The 15,888-nt window shown below is 36.8% G+C and overlaps 1 protein-coding gene across 1 annotated transcript; it reads left to right on the top strand.

Moving 5' to 3' along the window:
• The first annotated feature begins 366 nt into the window (after positions 1-366).
• LOC126965282 (conserved oligomeric Golgi complex subunit 5) lies at positions 367-3,383 on the top strand. The gene has a single exon (XM_050808790.1). It carries the CDS (start codon positions 541-543, stop codon positions 2,767-2,769), a length of 2,229 nt encoding a protein of 742 aa, XP_050664747.1. The 5' UTR covers positions 367-540; the 3' UTR covers positions 2,770-3,383.
• Positions 3,384-15,888: the final 12,505 nt, after the last annotated feature.

The raw sequence follows: 15,888 nt of genomic DNA, 5'->3' as shown, positions 1-15,888 counted from the left end.
AAATAAAAGTAAACAAAATATCTGTGCAGCGCTGTCAAGTTTGTATAGCACACCGGGTGTGCTGAACTTGAAAAAAACCGGCACGCATGGCGAAACAAAAAATCTTATCACTCTATCTCATTTCTTTACATGACTCGCATAAGTTTTACTTTTTCGCGTGTGAATGAGACGGAAGCTATCAATTAGTCTAGTTACTATACTTGGTCTATGTATGAATACCATGGAGATTGGAGTCAAAGAGGATTTAAAAACCTAGTAGGTACCTAAATTGGAGTGTCATTAATGCATGGACGTATGGTGATTGGTTGACACTTGACTTGCATTTGACAGGTCAACACAAGTCACAACAGTGAAGTGTGAACTGAACAGTGAACAGTCAACGCGTAACTGAATTCAAAATAGTAAATTCGGAATACCCATAACTTCATGACTATTGTCTTGATAAGTTGATGTAAATAAATAGTAATTATTACCGTCAATCTTCATACATAGTTCATAAATTATATTAATTACAGATCATTAATTATAAAATCTTTAATCATGGAAGTTAGGGATGTATGTGCAGAAATCGAAAATGATGCATTTTACAGTAAATACCTACAAGAATCTGTTAAACCTCTGGATGAAAATATATCGGTGACAGACCAAGTAGCCAAACTAAATCAAGGTATCGAAAAGTTGACAAAAAGCCTGGAGACACAGGTACTCGCTAAACACAATGACCTTTTAACGCAGGCTAGTCACATTTCTGATCTAGAAGCAATGCTTACCTGTGTTAAAACTCAAGAAACGGCTCTTCTTCACGGCGCCGAAGGAATAGCGGAAAGCGTATGCGCGTCATATGACTCGCTTGAAACTCAAACACTTACTCTTGAAAGAGTACAGATAACCTGCAACTTACTTCGTCACGCGTCAAAGATACTATCTTTGTGGAATAGCCTCGTCACAGTCCAGGACAACCCTGCTAAAGAAGCGATGTTACTATATGAGCTTAACGAATTGTTTAGCGACTATGACTTCGAAGGAATCAATTTGTTAGATGATGTGTTGAAGCAAGTACGTCATCAGCGAAAAGAGCTGCTTGATAATTCAACTCAATTATTACAAACAAGTTTACTTAGTGGAGACAAACCAAAACTTTTGCAATGTTTTAAAGTCTTTCACACTTTACAAAGCACTGGTGAACAGATAAAAGATACAGTTAAAAGTATTCTTTGTGATGTCAAGAAAGAGATTCATACAGCACTTGATATACAAATGGTAACTATTGAAGTTAAGAAGACAAGTTCAGGCCGTATTGCACCTGGAAAAGCTAACATAATGAACACCTTAGACTACAAAATTAAACTTTGGGAAAACATAGAGAATCTCTTTAAAGGAGAAATATACAACAGTTGCATGAAGGTTGTGATGCTGCAAAATGTTGTGACTGAATTGCATGCCATAGGAAACTACAGCAATATTGCAAAAAATTTTTGGGATGACCTTTGTTCTATATTCAGCAAGGAATTGGATAAAAGTCCTTCTAATGCCAGCCAGTCTATAGAAATAGACTATCCAAAATTATTAAAATGCTTTAATGAGCTACTTTCAAAACTGAAGTGTAAGAATCTAGAAATAAATAAATCATACTTTAAGAAATGGGAGAATTCATTCCTTTCAAAGTCACTTGGGAAGCTCTTGGAACCTGTGCGTAGTATGTGGCACCTCAACCAGGTGCCCAGTATGGATCAAATAGACAATGCTGTCAGAGTTGTTACAGAAGCACTCAGTGTATCACTTGGTGACAAGCAACTTAGTATTAGTCTTGCTCACAGTGTAGCTAAGAGTATTAAACAAATGCATATGGAAACAGAACAACGCCTGACAATGGATAGTGATGTTTCACAAATAATTGAACCACCAACTAGTGTTCAACAAAAGAATGCTGACCTATGCAATGCATTATACTACTTCACTTCACAAATTAAAAGAGTTCTTGTCAACATGAGCTCTATGTTGCCAAATGAGAGTGTTGAGATAGTTCAAAATAGCCTAAAAGATATATCAAGTTTGCCAATACTTCAGTTATTTGCTAAGTCAATTAAGAACTCTGTCTGTATTATTCTAATGACTATGCATGATGAGCCTGAATTTGTGAAAAATTATGAACCAAATAAAAATGTATCTTGTTCACCTTACATGAAAGAACTACAACAATTTGTATCAAGATGTAAAGACATATATCTGTCTATGTTTCATGATAAATCAGCTCTTAATAAATGTTGTATTAATATTTCTGAAGCATGCATTGAGTGTTTTATCCAACATGGCTGCAATCTTCGTCCACTCACACCATATGGCCGTGTGAAACTACAAACAGACTGTAGGCAATTAGAGGTTGCACTTTCTCCTATAGTTACTGATATGATGGACCTAGGTGATTATTATCGGCAACTGAAAGCACTACAGCTATTATTAGAAAAAACACCTCAAGAAATAGCTAAGAGCCAATATGAAGGAGCATCTTTATCATATTCTCTTGTGATGATGTTTCTGTTTTCATATGCTGGTCCACAACTTATGGCACCCCACACATGTGCGGGTTGGAACATTGCAAAGCTAATGCAGTGGTTGGAATCACACAAAGATGAGAAAGATCGACTGGAGTTTGTGGCCGGAGCACTTCAGCGATATCAGAATCACATAAGACAGAATCAAATTGCTGCTTATGATGAAGTTTACCCAATATTGTTGCAATTGCTTGAAGATGGTAGAAAACTTCTATAATACAATAGATTATAGAATGTTAGCTTATAAATTAACCAAGTATATTAATATTATGAGTCTTATATTAAGATATCTTGATGAGTATTGGCTCAACTGAACCTTACATACTCCCACAGGAGACAGAAAATATATTCTCATCCTAATATTAAATACTGCAGAGCTCTAATCTGTAACATCTTCAGATTGTGAACACTGACCAGTGTCCAGTGAATTTCATAAGCCTTTAGCCATTTATTGTACCTCCTGCAATAAATAATTGTGAGGGTTATCTTTGGAAATAGTCATCATAAGCTTTTCTAAACATTCTGGATCGGTACTTTGATGACCAATAATTTAGTTTTCCACCAACTTAAGTTTAACTCCTAGAACTGTACCTACCAGCATCAATTTAAATTGTTGCGACGGAATAATCCTGCTACTATACATGAACAATGTGTACACTGGTGTTTAATACTGATGAAATCTGTTCACAGGCTCATTCCTACATGTAGACCACTTTAAGAATAATTAAAATTATTAAATAAAAAGAAAGTTATAGAATAAATTTATTTATTTAATATATTATTTATGTACATAGAAATTATTGTTATATCTTAAATAAAATATTGAAGTCAGCTTGCCTTGTTCATAACAAATTCTTCTATTACAAACTTCACTGCCCATCACTCAGACATAACTATAAAATGGAGTATAGTTAAAAATTGTCATAACTTTTTATTATAGCTTGTTTTTACCAGTTACCACACTTACAGTTACAACACTTTTTTGGAAAAAATGCACATTACTCCACTTATTCTATAAACAGAATTGGAAATGGTTTTCATATTGGAATAAGGAGACATACAATATGGTTATTTATACCACCGAATAAACCCATTTTACAACAACAACGCATCTTTGAAGGTTCATCCCATAGTTAGTTTTACGGGGAAGAGAAGACCTAATCAATTCCAGTGTGGCAACATACTTTGCACACATTTTAAAGCGGGACATAAATATAATATATTACCTATTGTGTAACTAATAAAAGTGACGAAACTTTGAACACCACAGATTTTACAGGATCATTACCGACATACCTACTTAAGTGTTTTTTTTTTACATTTATTGTCATATTGACGTGTGAATACCGTGCAACGAAGTTAATTCCACAGATTGGTTGTATGTGGAAGACAGTAACGGCCGTTTTAGTTTTCGCATTGAAGTAAAAGAAAATGCTATCAGACAATTAGTGGGAGGCTTCTTTGCACAGGATGCCGGCTAGATTATGTACACAAAGGCAAATTTTTCTGCCTTGAAGCAGTAATGTGTAAACAATATTGTGTTTCTCTCTCAAGGGCGCCGTAGCTAGTGAAATTACGACGCAAACGAGACTTAACATCTTATGTCTCAAGGAAACAAACGCAATTGTAGTGTCACTCAGAAATTTGTATTTTTTCAAGAATCATGAACGCCGGCGTATAAATAACCATCAGCTGAACATCTTGTTCGTCTTCTCCCTTATTGTCATAAAAAAAGGCAATAATTAATAAAAAAAATGCTTTATTAATAATTAACATACATAGCCTGTACAATTCTATTTATAATCAAGACAACACTTATTCAACATCTAAAAATTCAAATATACTTCTACCATTGAGTAATTTTTATGTATACTTATACAATATTGTACCAACATATATATTATGAAACTCGATTCTTCTCCCACTACTCAAGGGGGATCGGCTCTGGTCAGGATCGTCAAATGAATACATTGTTATTTTTTTCTTATAATTTAAAGGTGTCTATATTATCGAAAATATATAATGTATTTGGTTATTATTACAAATCTTTTTTTATGCAACTATTCGTGAAGTGTTTACGCCAAACCAAAGTATTATTTGATTTTTAATATATCTTTTTCTACCGAGGTAACTACAACTAATAACTTTTCCAAACTGAACAATTTGGAGTTTTACTCCAAATCACATAAAACTAACCCCCGTCTACTAATTACATCTAAAAGATAATTTTCACAATCAAAACTGTTCAAATACACAACAAAGCGTGAGCCTCAACCAACTTTATACAAAATATTTTTAATTCAACGTCACCAATCAATGATATTATTACATAAAATATGTTATATTTTTACAAAAGAACTCAAATATTAACTAACATCAGGCGAACACGGTGTGATGAAAACAATAAGACCGCTAGTGTTTGTCACTGTCAAATTTTATGTAAACGTTACTTGTATGCAAAACGCGTCTCAATTAGGATACTTGCGAGCTAATAACATATATATGGATCTTAAATAATATCATTGAACGTCACCAAATGCATTCTACTAATTAATCAGTCATAGTAACTACTGGTACTGGCGGCGGAGGAGCCACCAGTGAGGCAATACACCGCATCAAACCTGTTTCTGTTCGTCGTGGAACGCGATCCTGAACACGTCGTCGTACTCGTTCACGAAGTGGACGTCGATGTCTTGTCTGATGAAATCCGGCAGGTCGTCGAAGTCGCGCCGGTTCTCCTCCGGCAGTATCACACACGTTACACCGACCCGCTTGGCCTGAAAAATATCTTACACATTAGGGCAACTTTTATTGAAGTGAAAACTTCTTATCGGTTCGCGTCATCGACATGCGAAAAGACCTGGCGCACGTCATAAATAAATAATTTAAAAATAGAATATAAATTTATATATATAAGTAGTTAGAACACTTTTTGGATGGGTGAAATTTCGTGAGTTCGTGTCACCGATATGCTTATAGCTGTATATCTGTAGCTATACAGCTGACGTATTGTGCAACATTAGTGCTGTGTACATCTTATAAGTGAAGCTGAATGGATTTTGTGAAAAGTTCAATGTGTATACACTGTGCATTATTGAATAAAAGTTTAAAAAAATAAATTGAAATCAATAATTTGATTGTTAGATAACATGATGAAATTTTAAATTTAACTTTTTTTTATGGAATAGGAGGAGAAACGAGCGTACGGGTCACCTGGTGTTAAGTGGTCACCGCCGCCACACCCTGCAACACCAATCACAAGAGCGTTGCCGGCCTTTAAGGAAGGTGTACGCTTTTTTTGAAGGTACCCATGTCGGATCGTCCCAGAAACACCGCACAAGGAAGCTCATTCCACTGCTTTCTATTACGTGAAAGAAAGCTCCATGAAAACTGCACTGTGGAGGACCGCCACACATCCAGATGGTGGGGATGATATCCTAACTTGTGGCGTGTTGTGCGAAGGTGGAATTCGGCGGCAGGTATCAGGTTAAACAGCTCTTCGGAACACTCCCCGTGATAAATGCGGTAGAAGACACACAATGAAGCGACGTCTCTACGCAACGCCAAGTGATCCAACCTTTCACACAGCACTGGGTCCTCGACAATTCGAGCTGCTCTGCGTTGCACGCGGTCAAATGGATCGTGCTGATACTGGGGTGTGCCAGACCAGAGATGATAGCAATACTCTATGTGTGGCCGGACCTTTGTAGAGCGCTAGAATGTGGGCCGGCTTGAAGTATTGCCATGCTCTGTTAATGACGCCCAGCTTATTCGAAGCCAATTTGGCTTTGCCCTCCAGATAGTCACGAAATTGGCAATCGCTCGAGATTTCGAGACCCAATATTCCGATACTAGGCGAGGCTTTAAGGGAAGTGTTGTCGAAGAGCGGTGATACGACAAATGGGGTTTTTTTAGTGGTAAACGCGCAAACTTGAGTCTTCTGTGGGTTAAATTGGACAAGGTACAATTTACCCCATTCCGCGACCTTCTCGAAAAGTATACTAAAAGTTCTATGTTTTCACTTCCGACAGTCTCTACAAGTACCAATTTTTTTATTTAAATAAATTGTAGTGTCCTTACTACATTCGATTTAAATACTTTTCAAAGTTCTTGCTAAGAAATTTAATTCACTACACACTATCTTTGTAGCGTAGTATTAGGTATTACTGTAATATGTAACAGTAGATTTTGTGACATAGTATGAGGTAGTATTTATTTTAGCATAGTGTGAAAACTTATTGTGGCCGCTACTACATCATCATGAACTAAAATTATTTAACTAGATATTAAGGTACCTACGAGGGCTGCACTAAAAGTATCGGGAATAGAATATTTCCACTGCTCCTGTCATATTAAAATCTTTTTAGTTGAAAACTCCTTGGTTTTAAAAGTCGAATACCATTTATTTATTTAAAAAAAGGGTTCTCGGTCTTGTCACAAGGTCTTTTCAAACTTGTTTAGTCGCTGAGAAAATGGTATGGACTCGAGAAAATTCTAGAGCTATGATTTATTATGACTTTCGAAGTGGTTTAACACAAAAACAGTGTGTTGACCGGATGATTTCTGCATTTGGTGATGAAGCCCTATCCAAAACCACAATTTATCGCTGGTTTGCTGAATTTCTTCGTGGTCGTGTCAAGCTCAGTGATGATCCCCGTCAAGGTCGTCCAAAAACTGCAGTCACCAAAGAAAACGTTGATGCTATGCGTAAGCTGATTGAGAAAGATCGACATGTGACATACCGCGAAATTCAGGCAACTTTAGACATTGGCATGAGTCAAATACAAATAATCTTGCATGAACAATTATTTGTAAAAAAGTTGTTTCCCGATGGATACCGCATTTGCTCTGTGAAGAGCAAAAAGCAGCTCGCGTTACTTGGTGCGTCAGAATTCTCGAAAGATTCCACGCAGGATCCTCAAATGCTGTATACAACATCGTATCAGGTGACGAATTCTGGATATACGCGTACGAACCCGAAACAAAAAACCAGTCACGATTTTAAAATGAGTTAAAGCCAACAAAAATTGTTCGTTCACGAAGTGTTGCAAAAGAAATGGTGGCCACGTTTGTTTTCGGAATCCGAATATGTTGCAACTATTCCTCTTGAGGGACAAAGTACGGTTAATGCAGAATGGTATGCTAGCATTTGTTTGCCACAGGTCGTTTCTGAACTCCGTAAAGAGAACTGCAACCGCCGCATCATCCTCCATCACGACAATGCGAGTTGTCACACCGCGCACAGAACAAAAGATTTTTTAGAGCAAGAAAACATAGAAATATTATACCATCCGGCTTACAGCCCCGACTTAAGCCCTAATGATTTCTATGCTTTCCCTAAAATAAAGAATAAATTGCGTGGTCAGAGATTGTCATCACCTGATGAAGCTGTGGACGCCATTTTGGAGACCCCAACTTCCGAATGGAATGGTTTCTTCAATGATTGGTTCCATCGTATGGAAAAATGTGACAAATTTCGCGGAGAATACTTCGAAAAGCAATAAATACATTTTTAAATAATAATGTTGTGTCACTTCCTTGATTCGCGAAATTTTCAGTGCCGCCCTCGTATGTGCAATCAATCACCTTAAAGTTGGCGCGTGCAAAAAAAATTGAGCGTCATTTCTCACAATTTTCATAGGTAGTATATATCGCATTTATTGTTGTGAGGTAAATAGTCACACGCGCCTTTTGCACGTTCCCAAACCTAATACAAATTATGCCCAAAATTCCATAATTCCGCGTCTGTCACGAACTTATAATAAACAGTACGCTGAGTTTGACGTATTTCACTTATCAAAAATTAAGTTAAAAACAGAAATAATAAAACATCATCGTAAAAAATAATAATAATAGGTAACGCAACACACACACACAAACACACACCACACACACAAACACACGCGCGCGCTTTTGTAATCTTTTATTTGTTAGTATTTATTTAATATATGATTTCTTTTTATAATTTAAAATTTATGTAATCTTTTGCGGCTTTATGTAAAACCTAGGTTAAGGTTGTAATAGTTATTTATGCAACTGTTGTGTAATAAGGGGTATTAAAACACGAATGTGGGTGGTGATAATAGTATCACATGAGTGTTTTAATACCTAATTTTCAACAGTTGCATACAAGACTTTATCTACACCGAAAATATGAATCCTCTAAAAGATACACCCTACACCCATAGATAAAAATAATAATTGTTGTGTACGCTGTTGATTACATTAATAAATAAATAAATAATGGTAAACTGACAAGTTTTAGTACAGAAGATGAACACTTGATAGTTTAAGTCCCCAAAAACTGTGAAATTGCTATCAAAACAATCCAATCAATAGTATTTTGAATGTTTCACATTCACCAATTGTTTTAATATAAGTATTAAATGGTTTAATAACGATTTATGCAAAACATGCTTGTTTTTTCATCGCAAGTGCGTATGACACTCGTGAGCAACTTTCTCTCTAGACTCGTGTATATTGAGCAACAGAGCTCATTCGTTTCATAATATACTAACTGGCCTAGCTTGCTGTCGGTCATATAACACTAGAAATAAGGGATTGCTTGTAACTGATTCTAGTAGGATTCATAAGATACATAATAGCTTTAAGGGTAAATGTATACAACTTTTATAATAAAGTCCCAGCCACTGTTCAGGTATTATCTATAAATAAATTTAAATGTTTTATTAAAAAAATGGCTCTGTCGTAAATCCTACTACTTCACAGCTTAATATCTAAGTGATCCGACAGCCTGGGCCTAGATAATGATTTTTTATAGCAATAGCAATGACAGTACAACATTGTATATCGAAGCGATAGTAGTATCTGGTATATTAGAAATGACATCAAAAAGAATTCTAAAGGAATAAATTAAAGAAGGCGAAGATTAAAATGAGAGGCCATAAACCATCAGGATAAATTTCGTGGTAGTTTCGTGTCGATACGATCAGTGGTTTAGGCGTGATTGAGCCTCAAACAAAGACCATTTTCATTATATAAATATACTAGCTGACTCGACAGACGTTGTTCTGTACATAATAATTAAAATACTGTTTTTTTATGAATACGTCAATAATATTTCACAACATCAAGAATTATTTCGTAAAATATGTTCCGTGTTGTTATAATGAAATTGTTTCACAGCGCAACTGTCAAACCGTGCGTCAATCAATTCTCTCATTGAAAATATGTCTATACAAAACAAACATTGGAAATAAAAATAATTATGGGTCCCAAATCGAAATAAAAACTATACCATCTCTCAAGTTGGACCAAACTGCACTCCATGGAGTAATCCCCACTTAAATCCATTCATTAGTTTAGTAGTCCATCGCGGACAAACAACGTGTCACGTAATTTATATATATTAAGATATATATATATATATGCTATCGTACCGCGATGATCTTCTCCTTGATACCGCCGACTGGCAGCACGCGGCCCGTGAGCGAGATCTCGCCCGTCATCGCGAGCTGAGTCCGGACTGCGCGCCGCAGAGCCAGCGACAGGAGTGCCGTGGTGATGGTGACCCCGGCCGAGGGACCGTCCTTGGGAGTGGCACCCTCGGGCACGTGCAGGTGCAGGTGGCTACCGACAATCGATAGTTTTTTTTTATGGAAAAGGAGGACAAACGAGCGGACGGGTCACCTGGTGTTAAGTGATCACCAGAGGAATTTGCCGGCCTTTAAGGAAGGTGAACGCCTACGTGTACACCGCACATACCGTGCGTCAATAAATTCTCTCATAGAAATTATGTATGGACACATCAAAGGAAAAACAAATTTGTTTTTTTTTATTAAATTCCTAGCATTATCCTATTTATTCCCCTTTTAAACTTTCTCTGGACTTCCACAAATAATTCAAGACCAAAATTAGCCAAATCGGTCCAGCCGTTCTCGAGTTTTAGCGAGACTAACGAACAGCAATTCATTTATATATATATATTTATTATATTTATATATATATAAATGAATTGCTATTATATATATATATAGATTGTAGGTACTTATTACAGCTTATATAAAAAAACTAAAAAAGCTCAGTTAGTATCTGACGCACGTTTATAATTTTCTTCAAGCTCATTTTGTTTAATCGAACAAAACGAGACGAGAAAGAGTTACCTACACTTGGGCGAAGATCCAGTTTGACTTTGATGAACGGCGGTTTTTTTTTTATTACAACCATTTGGGTACGACTTTTCATTTTCAGCCTATTCATTTCTGTATAAAAATAATTATACCATAACTTTTTACTACGCTACGGCTTCAATATTGTTAGGTTGAGTACTAGTAATTGAGCAAGAAGACTGATATCATAATAAACATATTTAAAAGAATAATGTAGAAAATAAAGGAATAGTAGAATTAGACTGGAAATGTCCTATCGCAAGTCGTCGATGAGTCGCTGAGTTTCAGTCCTATTGAGTTGTCGTCCTATCGAATCAGTACGTGAATACGAATTTTGGACCAAGTTTCAATAGGACGACTTCTGAACTACAACGATTTTTGGATCGTTAGAATATACGAGAAGCGGCCTACTGCACGTCTCGTCCCTTATTTTCATAAAAAAAATCAACCCTTATTGGTTTAAAGAATCTGCGTACTCACCTGGTATTCAGGAAGTCGTTATCCGGATAATGCGCGGCGAGGTAGTTCCTGGCGACCGTGAGTGAGATCTTGGCGGACTCCTTCATCACGTCACCCAGGTGGCCGGTCAGCTCCATGGATCCAGAGCTTGGCTTATCATCTCGATGCGTGTTGCGCACCGCCGTCTCGATGTATAAGGTGCTGCCACCTATGTTGTGCGACATAGTTTCATAATTTATTTTAATAGACAAGAGAAAGAAAAAAAAATCATTTATTCTGCTACATAAAGTACACAAATAAACCACGGACTAGTAAAAAAATAAGGAGTGTAGCACCAAAACAAGCCGATTAACGTGTAAACACATAGCCCCACGCACACACACTACTACATACCGATAGGCGGCCATTATGAGAATTGTTATCATCTGTGACAGATCAGTTTGCGTCTCAATAAAATATTTTTAAAATGCCGTCGTGCGTTGTGAAAAAGTGTAAAAACGATACAAAATAAGTATTTGTGGCCATATATGATTATCCTACTAATATTATAAATGTGAAAGTTTGTATGTCTGGATGTATGTTTGAACTTCTTTAACGCAAAATCTACTGAATAGATTTTGATGAAACTTTACAATAAAATAGCTTACACACCAGAATAACAAATAGGCTATAATTTATAAAACTATCGTGTGAATTATACAAAATATAAAAGAAGAATTATCAACTAGCAAGCAAAAGATCAATACAATTTATATGGCAAAACAACGTTTGCCGGGTCAGCTAGTAGTATATATAGTATCCCCCGTAACCGCACACACACTAGCATAACGGTGCTTCACTTGCTTATATCACGGCGCGGAGTCCTTCTTTTTTTACTCGTCCGTGAAGTAGACTTATTTCTTCATTTATATGAACATGCAGAATTGGGGGAGTATATATAATATATACGAGATGATGACATGTGGGTACTATATATGGAGTATACATATGAACCAGAAATATGAACATATTATATATCAATACTCTGCTGAACACATTATTATAACTCTTACTGTTTCAAGTGTTCGGAATGTTCACAACATGACGACAACATGGGGAGTATATATACTATATACGAGGTGACGACATGTGGGTACTATATGGAGTTCACCTCAGCATTATAATGGTCATACCCACAGGTGCTTATATCAGCGCTGGTCTTCCGGAGAACCCCAGTCTTCCAAAAACATTGGTTTTTTTGACGTCTATGCATACAGTTCACAAACCATCAATCAGAAGTACCGTTACAACCGACGACTGAGTCGTCACGTGGACGTTATTATATTGTTCGACAGAACAAGATGCTGTTCTAACGCACAGGGGTTATACGCCTCAAAATAATTACGCAACAAGAAAATAATGGAGAATATCCGCCAAATCACTCGAAAATTAATGATCTGATAGCTTATAATATGATACTTATCTGAAATATATTTTATTTTATATGCGTCAACAATCTTTTCACATTTTTATTTACTAACTACAATGTACCACTAAAACGAACGAGAAATACGCCCTTTTTTCCATTATCATTTTATGTTAAAAATTCTCCCATTAATAGAATTTGTCAGAATTCCAATAAAGTTTTTTCGAATGTCGACAATTCATAATAGCAGTAAAAATACCTTCAAAAAGGAAATTATTAAAATATTAATGAATTCAGTAGATACGAAAAATGTTACTGGAGCAATATAAAACGAACAAACACATAAACACACGCACACATACAGAAACACACACTACATGCACACATACACATCCTAACATAATATAAACACAATAACCGAAACGGCTTGACCGATTCTCATGAAATTTTGAGTGCATATTGGGTAAGTCTGAGAATCGGTCAACATCTATTTTTCATCCCCCTAAATGTTAAGGGTAACACAAGATTTTTTTTTTATTTTAATGACATTTTTTTTAAATTTGTTTGATTATGAGTCAGCATTAAAAAATACATACAACTTCAAATTTTCAACAACCCATATACGATCAACAGTTACCTACTTTTGTATCGCGATATTAATATCGGCAATACAACGTTTGCTGGGTCAGCTAGTGTTAATATTTATATATATTACATTCGCAATCATACGCATAATATTGTTCTTATAATGTTTTTAAACTATACATATTATGTTAACGTAAATTAAGTTGATATTCATAAGTTGATTTTTTGTTTATATGTTAAAGTAATTTAAGTTGAAAAATTATTAGTTGATATAGAGAGACCTGTAATTGGCTGTTATATGTACACCACTTTATAAGACTCATTTGTAATATTGATGCTGTTGGTCTTTTCAATAAATAAATTAGTGCTGTCATTAACTTTCACCAACCTCTCTGCCATGACCAAGCCATCTTAACATTTTCTCCGTCAACGATCGCTTATATAAAACAGAACTTAGTATATTCTTTTGAATACATATTTCACTGTACTGACCCATAGCGGTCCAAGCCAGCCCCATGACGACTCCGTGCGGCGTGACGTCATACATCCGGTCGTGCTTGAACGTGGGCTTGCCGACCAGCTCTGACAGGTTGTCCTCTGTCACCATCACCTTCTCCGACTCCTGTTTCACTATCTTGAACGCTACCTTTCGCGCGATCTGTATAATAATATATTTTGTATTGAACTGAACATTATTGCATCAAACACGAGAAATTCCATCTTAGCTCTCACCTAGTCCCTGTTTTGTTACTCTCTCAACATGAAAAGGCATAAAAGGCATTTATTTTCTCAAAATTGATTCCTTTAGAATTCTTTAGAAGACAGAAGAATCGGCGCAAGAAACTCTCCCATATACTGGGACATAATACGAGGATGACTTTTTATGGGATTACATGGACAAATCACCGTTCGGTTCAAATAATAGTGAGTTAATTCTATACGTTCCCAAAACACATTCCCAAAAAGTCGGCTCTACACGATTTACGCGTTCACTTTCAGCGAAAAATATGTAGCACTTTACAATCACAGTATAGTAATCAGTCCCCCTGAAAACGAGATCGTGAAAGGTCTTGAAACGTCGGCTTAACTAAAATAAAAATGTTACTTTTACGCAAACATCTAATTTAAAACCGTTACAATTACACGCGTTTTAATCCTATAAAAGTGTTTTATTCAAATGTGTAACACTCGCGTTAATCAAAGAAAATACTAATCACAGTATAATTCGCGCGTTTGATAGCAATGGATGTCAGTCAATGTAGCTGCTGCGGTGGGTATGTATTGTATGGCATTGTACACTAACGAGAAATTGAAAGATAAAAAGTAAACAAATATTGTGTAGGTTCCTTTTTTTTTATATGAGAGGGGGCAAACCGGCAAGAGGCTCACGGGATGGGGAGAGGTGAGGCAACCGCCCATGGACATCCGCAACAACAGGTGTGTCAAGAAATGCGTTAGCGGCCTTTAAGGTGGGAGTATGCTTTTTTCTTGAAGGTCCCTAAGTCGTATCTGTTCGGGAAGACCGCTGCCGGTAGTTGATTCCACAAAGTAGCTGTGCGAGGCAAGAAATTTCGAACAAAACGCGCGGTTGTGGAATGCCAGACGTCTACGTGATGTGGATGGTACTTTGCACGTAATGTCCGATGGTGGAATTCGGCCGCTGGAATCAACCCGAACAGCTCCTCTGAGCACTCCCCGTGATAAATGCGGTAGAAGATGCAGAGAGAACCCACAGAGAGAGAGCAATGCGTCGATGATTCGAGCCCTCCTCCTAGCGTCGTATTCCTCATTGATGAGGCTCGTGATTTCTCTGAGGATTCAACTTTCAGACAAAAGTTCGCCATCTCTGTCTGTAGTATCCCATCTTATAGGGCTGTCCAAAGAACTCTTAAGATTCTACGGAGGCAGATGGATGAGAGTCTGGTTTTTAAACCTAGAGTTTGAAGGATGGATTGGTTGGTTGGAGCGGAATGTTGTCCAAGGGATTTGAAGCATCTTCCTCCAGCACCACATCTCAAACCTGAGAATTGAACAAAGCATACAGGATGTTATAGCGATACGATACTCGAACGGTTAGCTCTGTTGGTTAGAGCACCGGCACGGAACGCCGGAGGTCGTTGATTCGAGTCCCGCATCGTTCATAAATTTTTTTTTGGTTTTTCAAATTTTATTTGTGTATTAATCCTAGAAGTGAGGGTTCTCACTTTAAAAACACAACAAATTGTTTAGGTGTATTAAATTAAATTTTTAGTTATTTGATACTTTTCACCGTTTGTTTTGAAGTTGGTTTTTTTAAACGTAGCTTATTTTTTATTTTTTTACTTTTTAGTGTCAGTTAATAATTATAATATATATTACCTGAATGAAAACTCCTAAAAAAGCCGTAAACAAAAAACAATTATATCATCCAGATAGACAAAAATGTTCATAAAATGAAACTACTGGGCCAAACTATGTAAAATTTTTAAGGGACCAAATGGCATCTATTCCGCATCGAGTTTACGTAAGTTACGTTTAGGGCGCTTTTAGTGTCACGCGGATTTGCTCACGCACGCGGGATTGGCCCGCATGCGTAGCATCCGCAAAGAACAATTTCATATAGGTATCTATTGTAAAGCGTGATATACGCACGCGGGACGCGGGGCGCTGTGCGGGGCGCCACCCCGGTGCGGGGTATCCGCATGCGTAAGCACTGCCTACAACTTCAGTGCCCATTTTAGAGTCGAACGGGGCGCACGCGCCGTATTGTACTGCCGAA

The sequence above is a fragment of the Leptidea sinapis genome, chromosome 7 (assembly GCF_905404315.1).
Source record: "Leptidea sinapis chromosome 7, ilLepSina1.1, whole genome shotgun sequence".
Lineage (NCBI taxonomy): Eukaryota > Metazoa > Arthropoda > Insecta > Lepidoptera > Pieridae > Leptidea > Leptidea sinapis.
The sequence above is the reverse complement of the archived record's forward strand: the minus strand, read 5'-3'. Positions and strand labels throughout refer to the sequence as shown.

Coding starts and splice junctions, on each gene's coding strand:
- LOC126965282 (XM_050808790.1), top strand. CDS start 541: ATGGAAGTTAGGGATGTATGTGCAGAAATCGAAAATGATGCATTTTAC.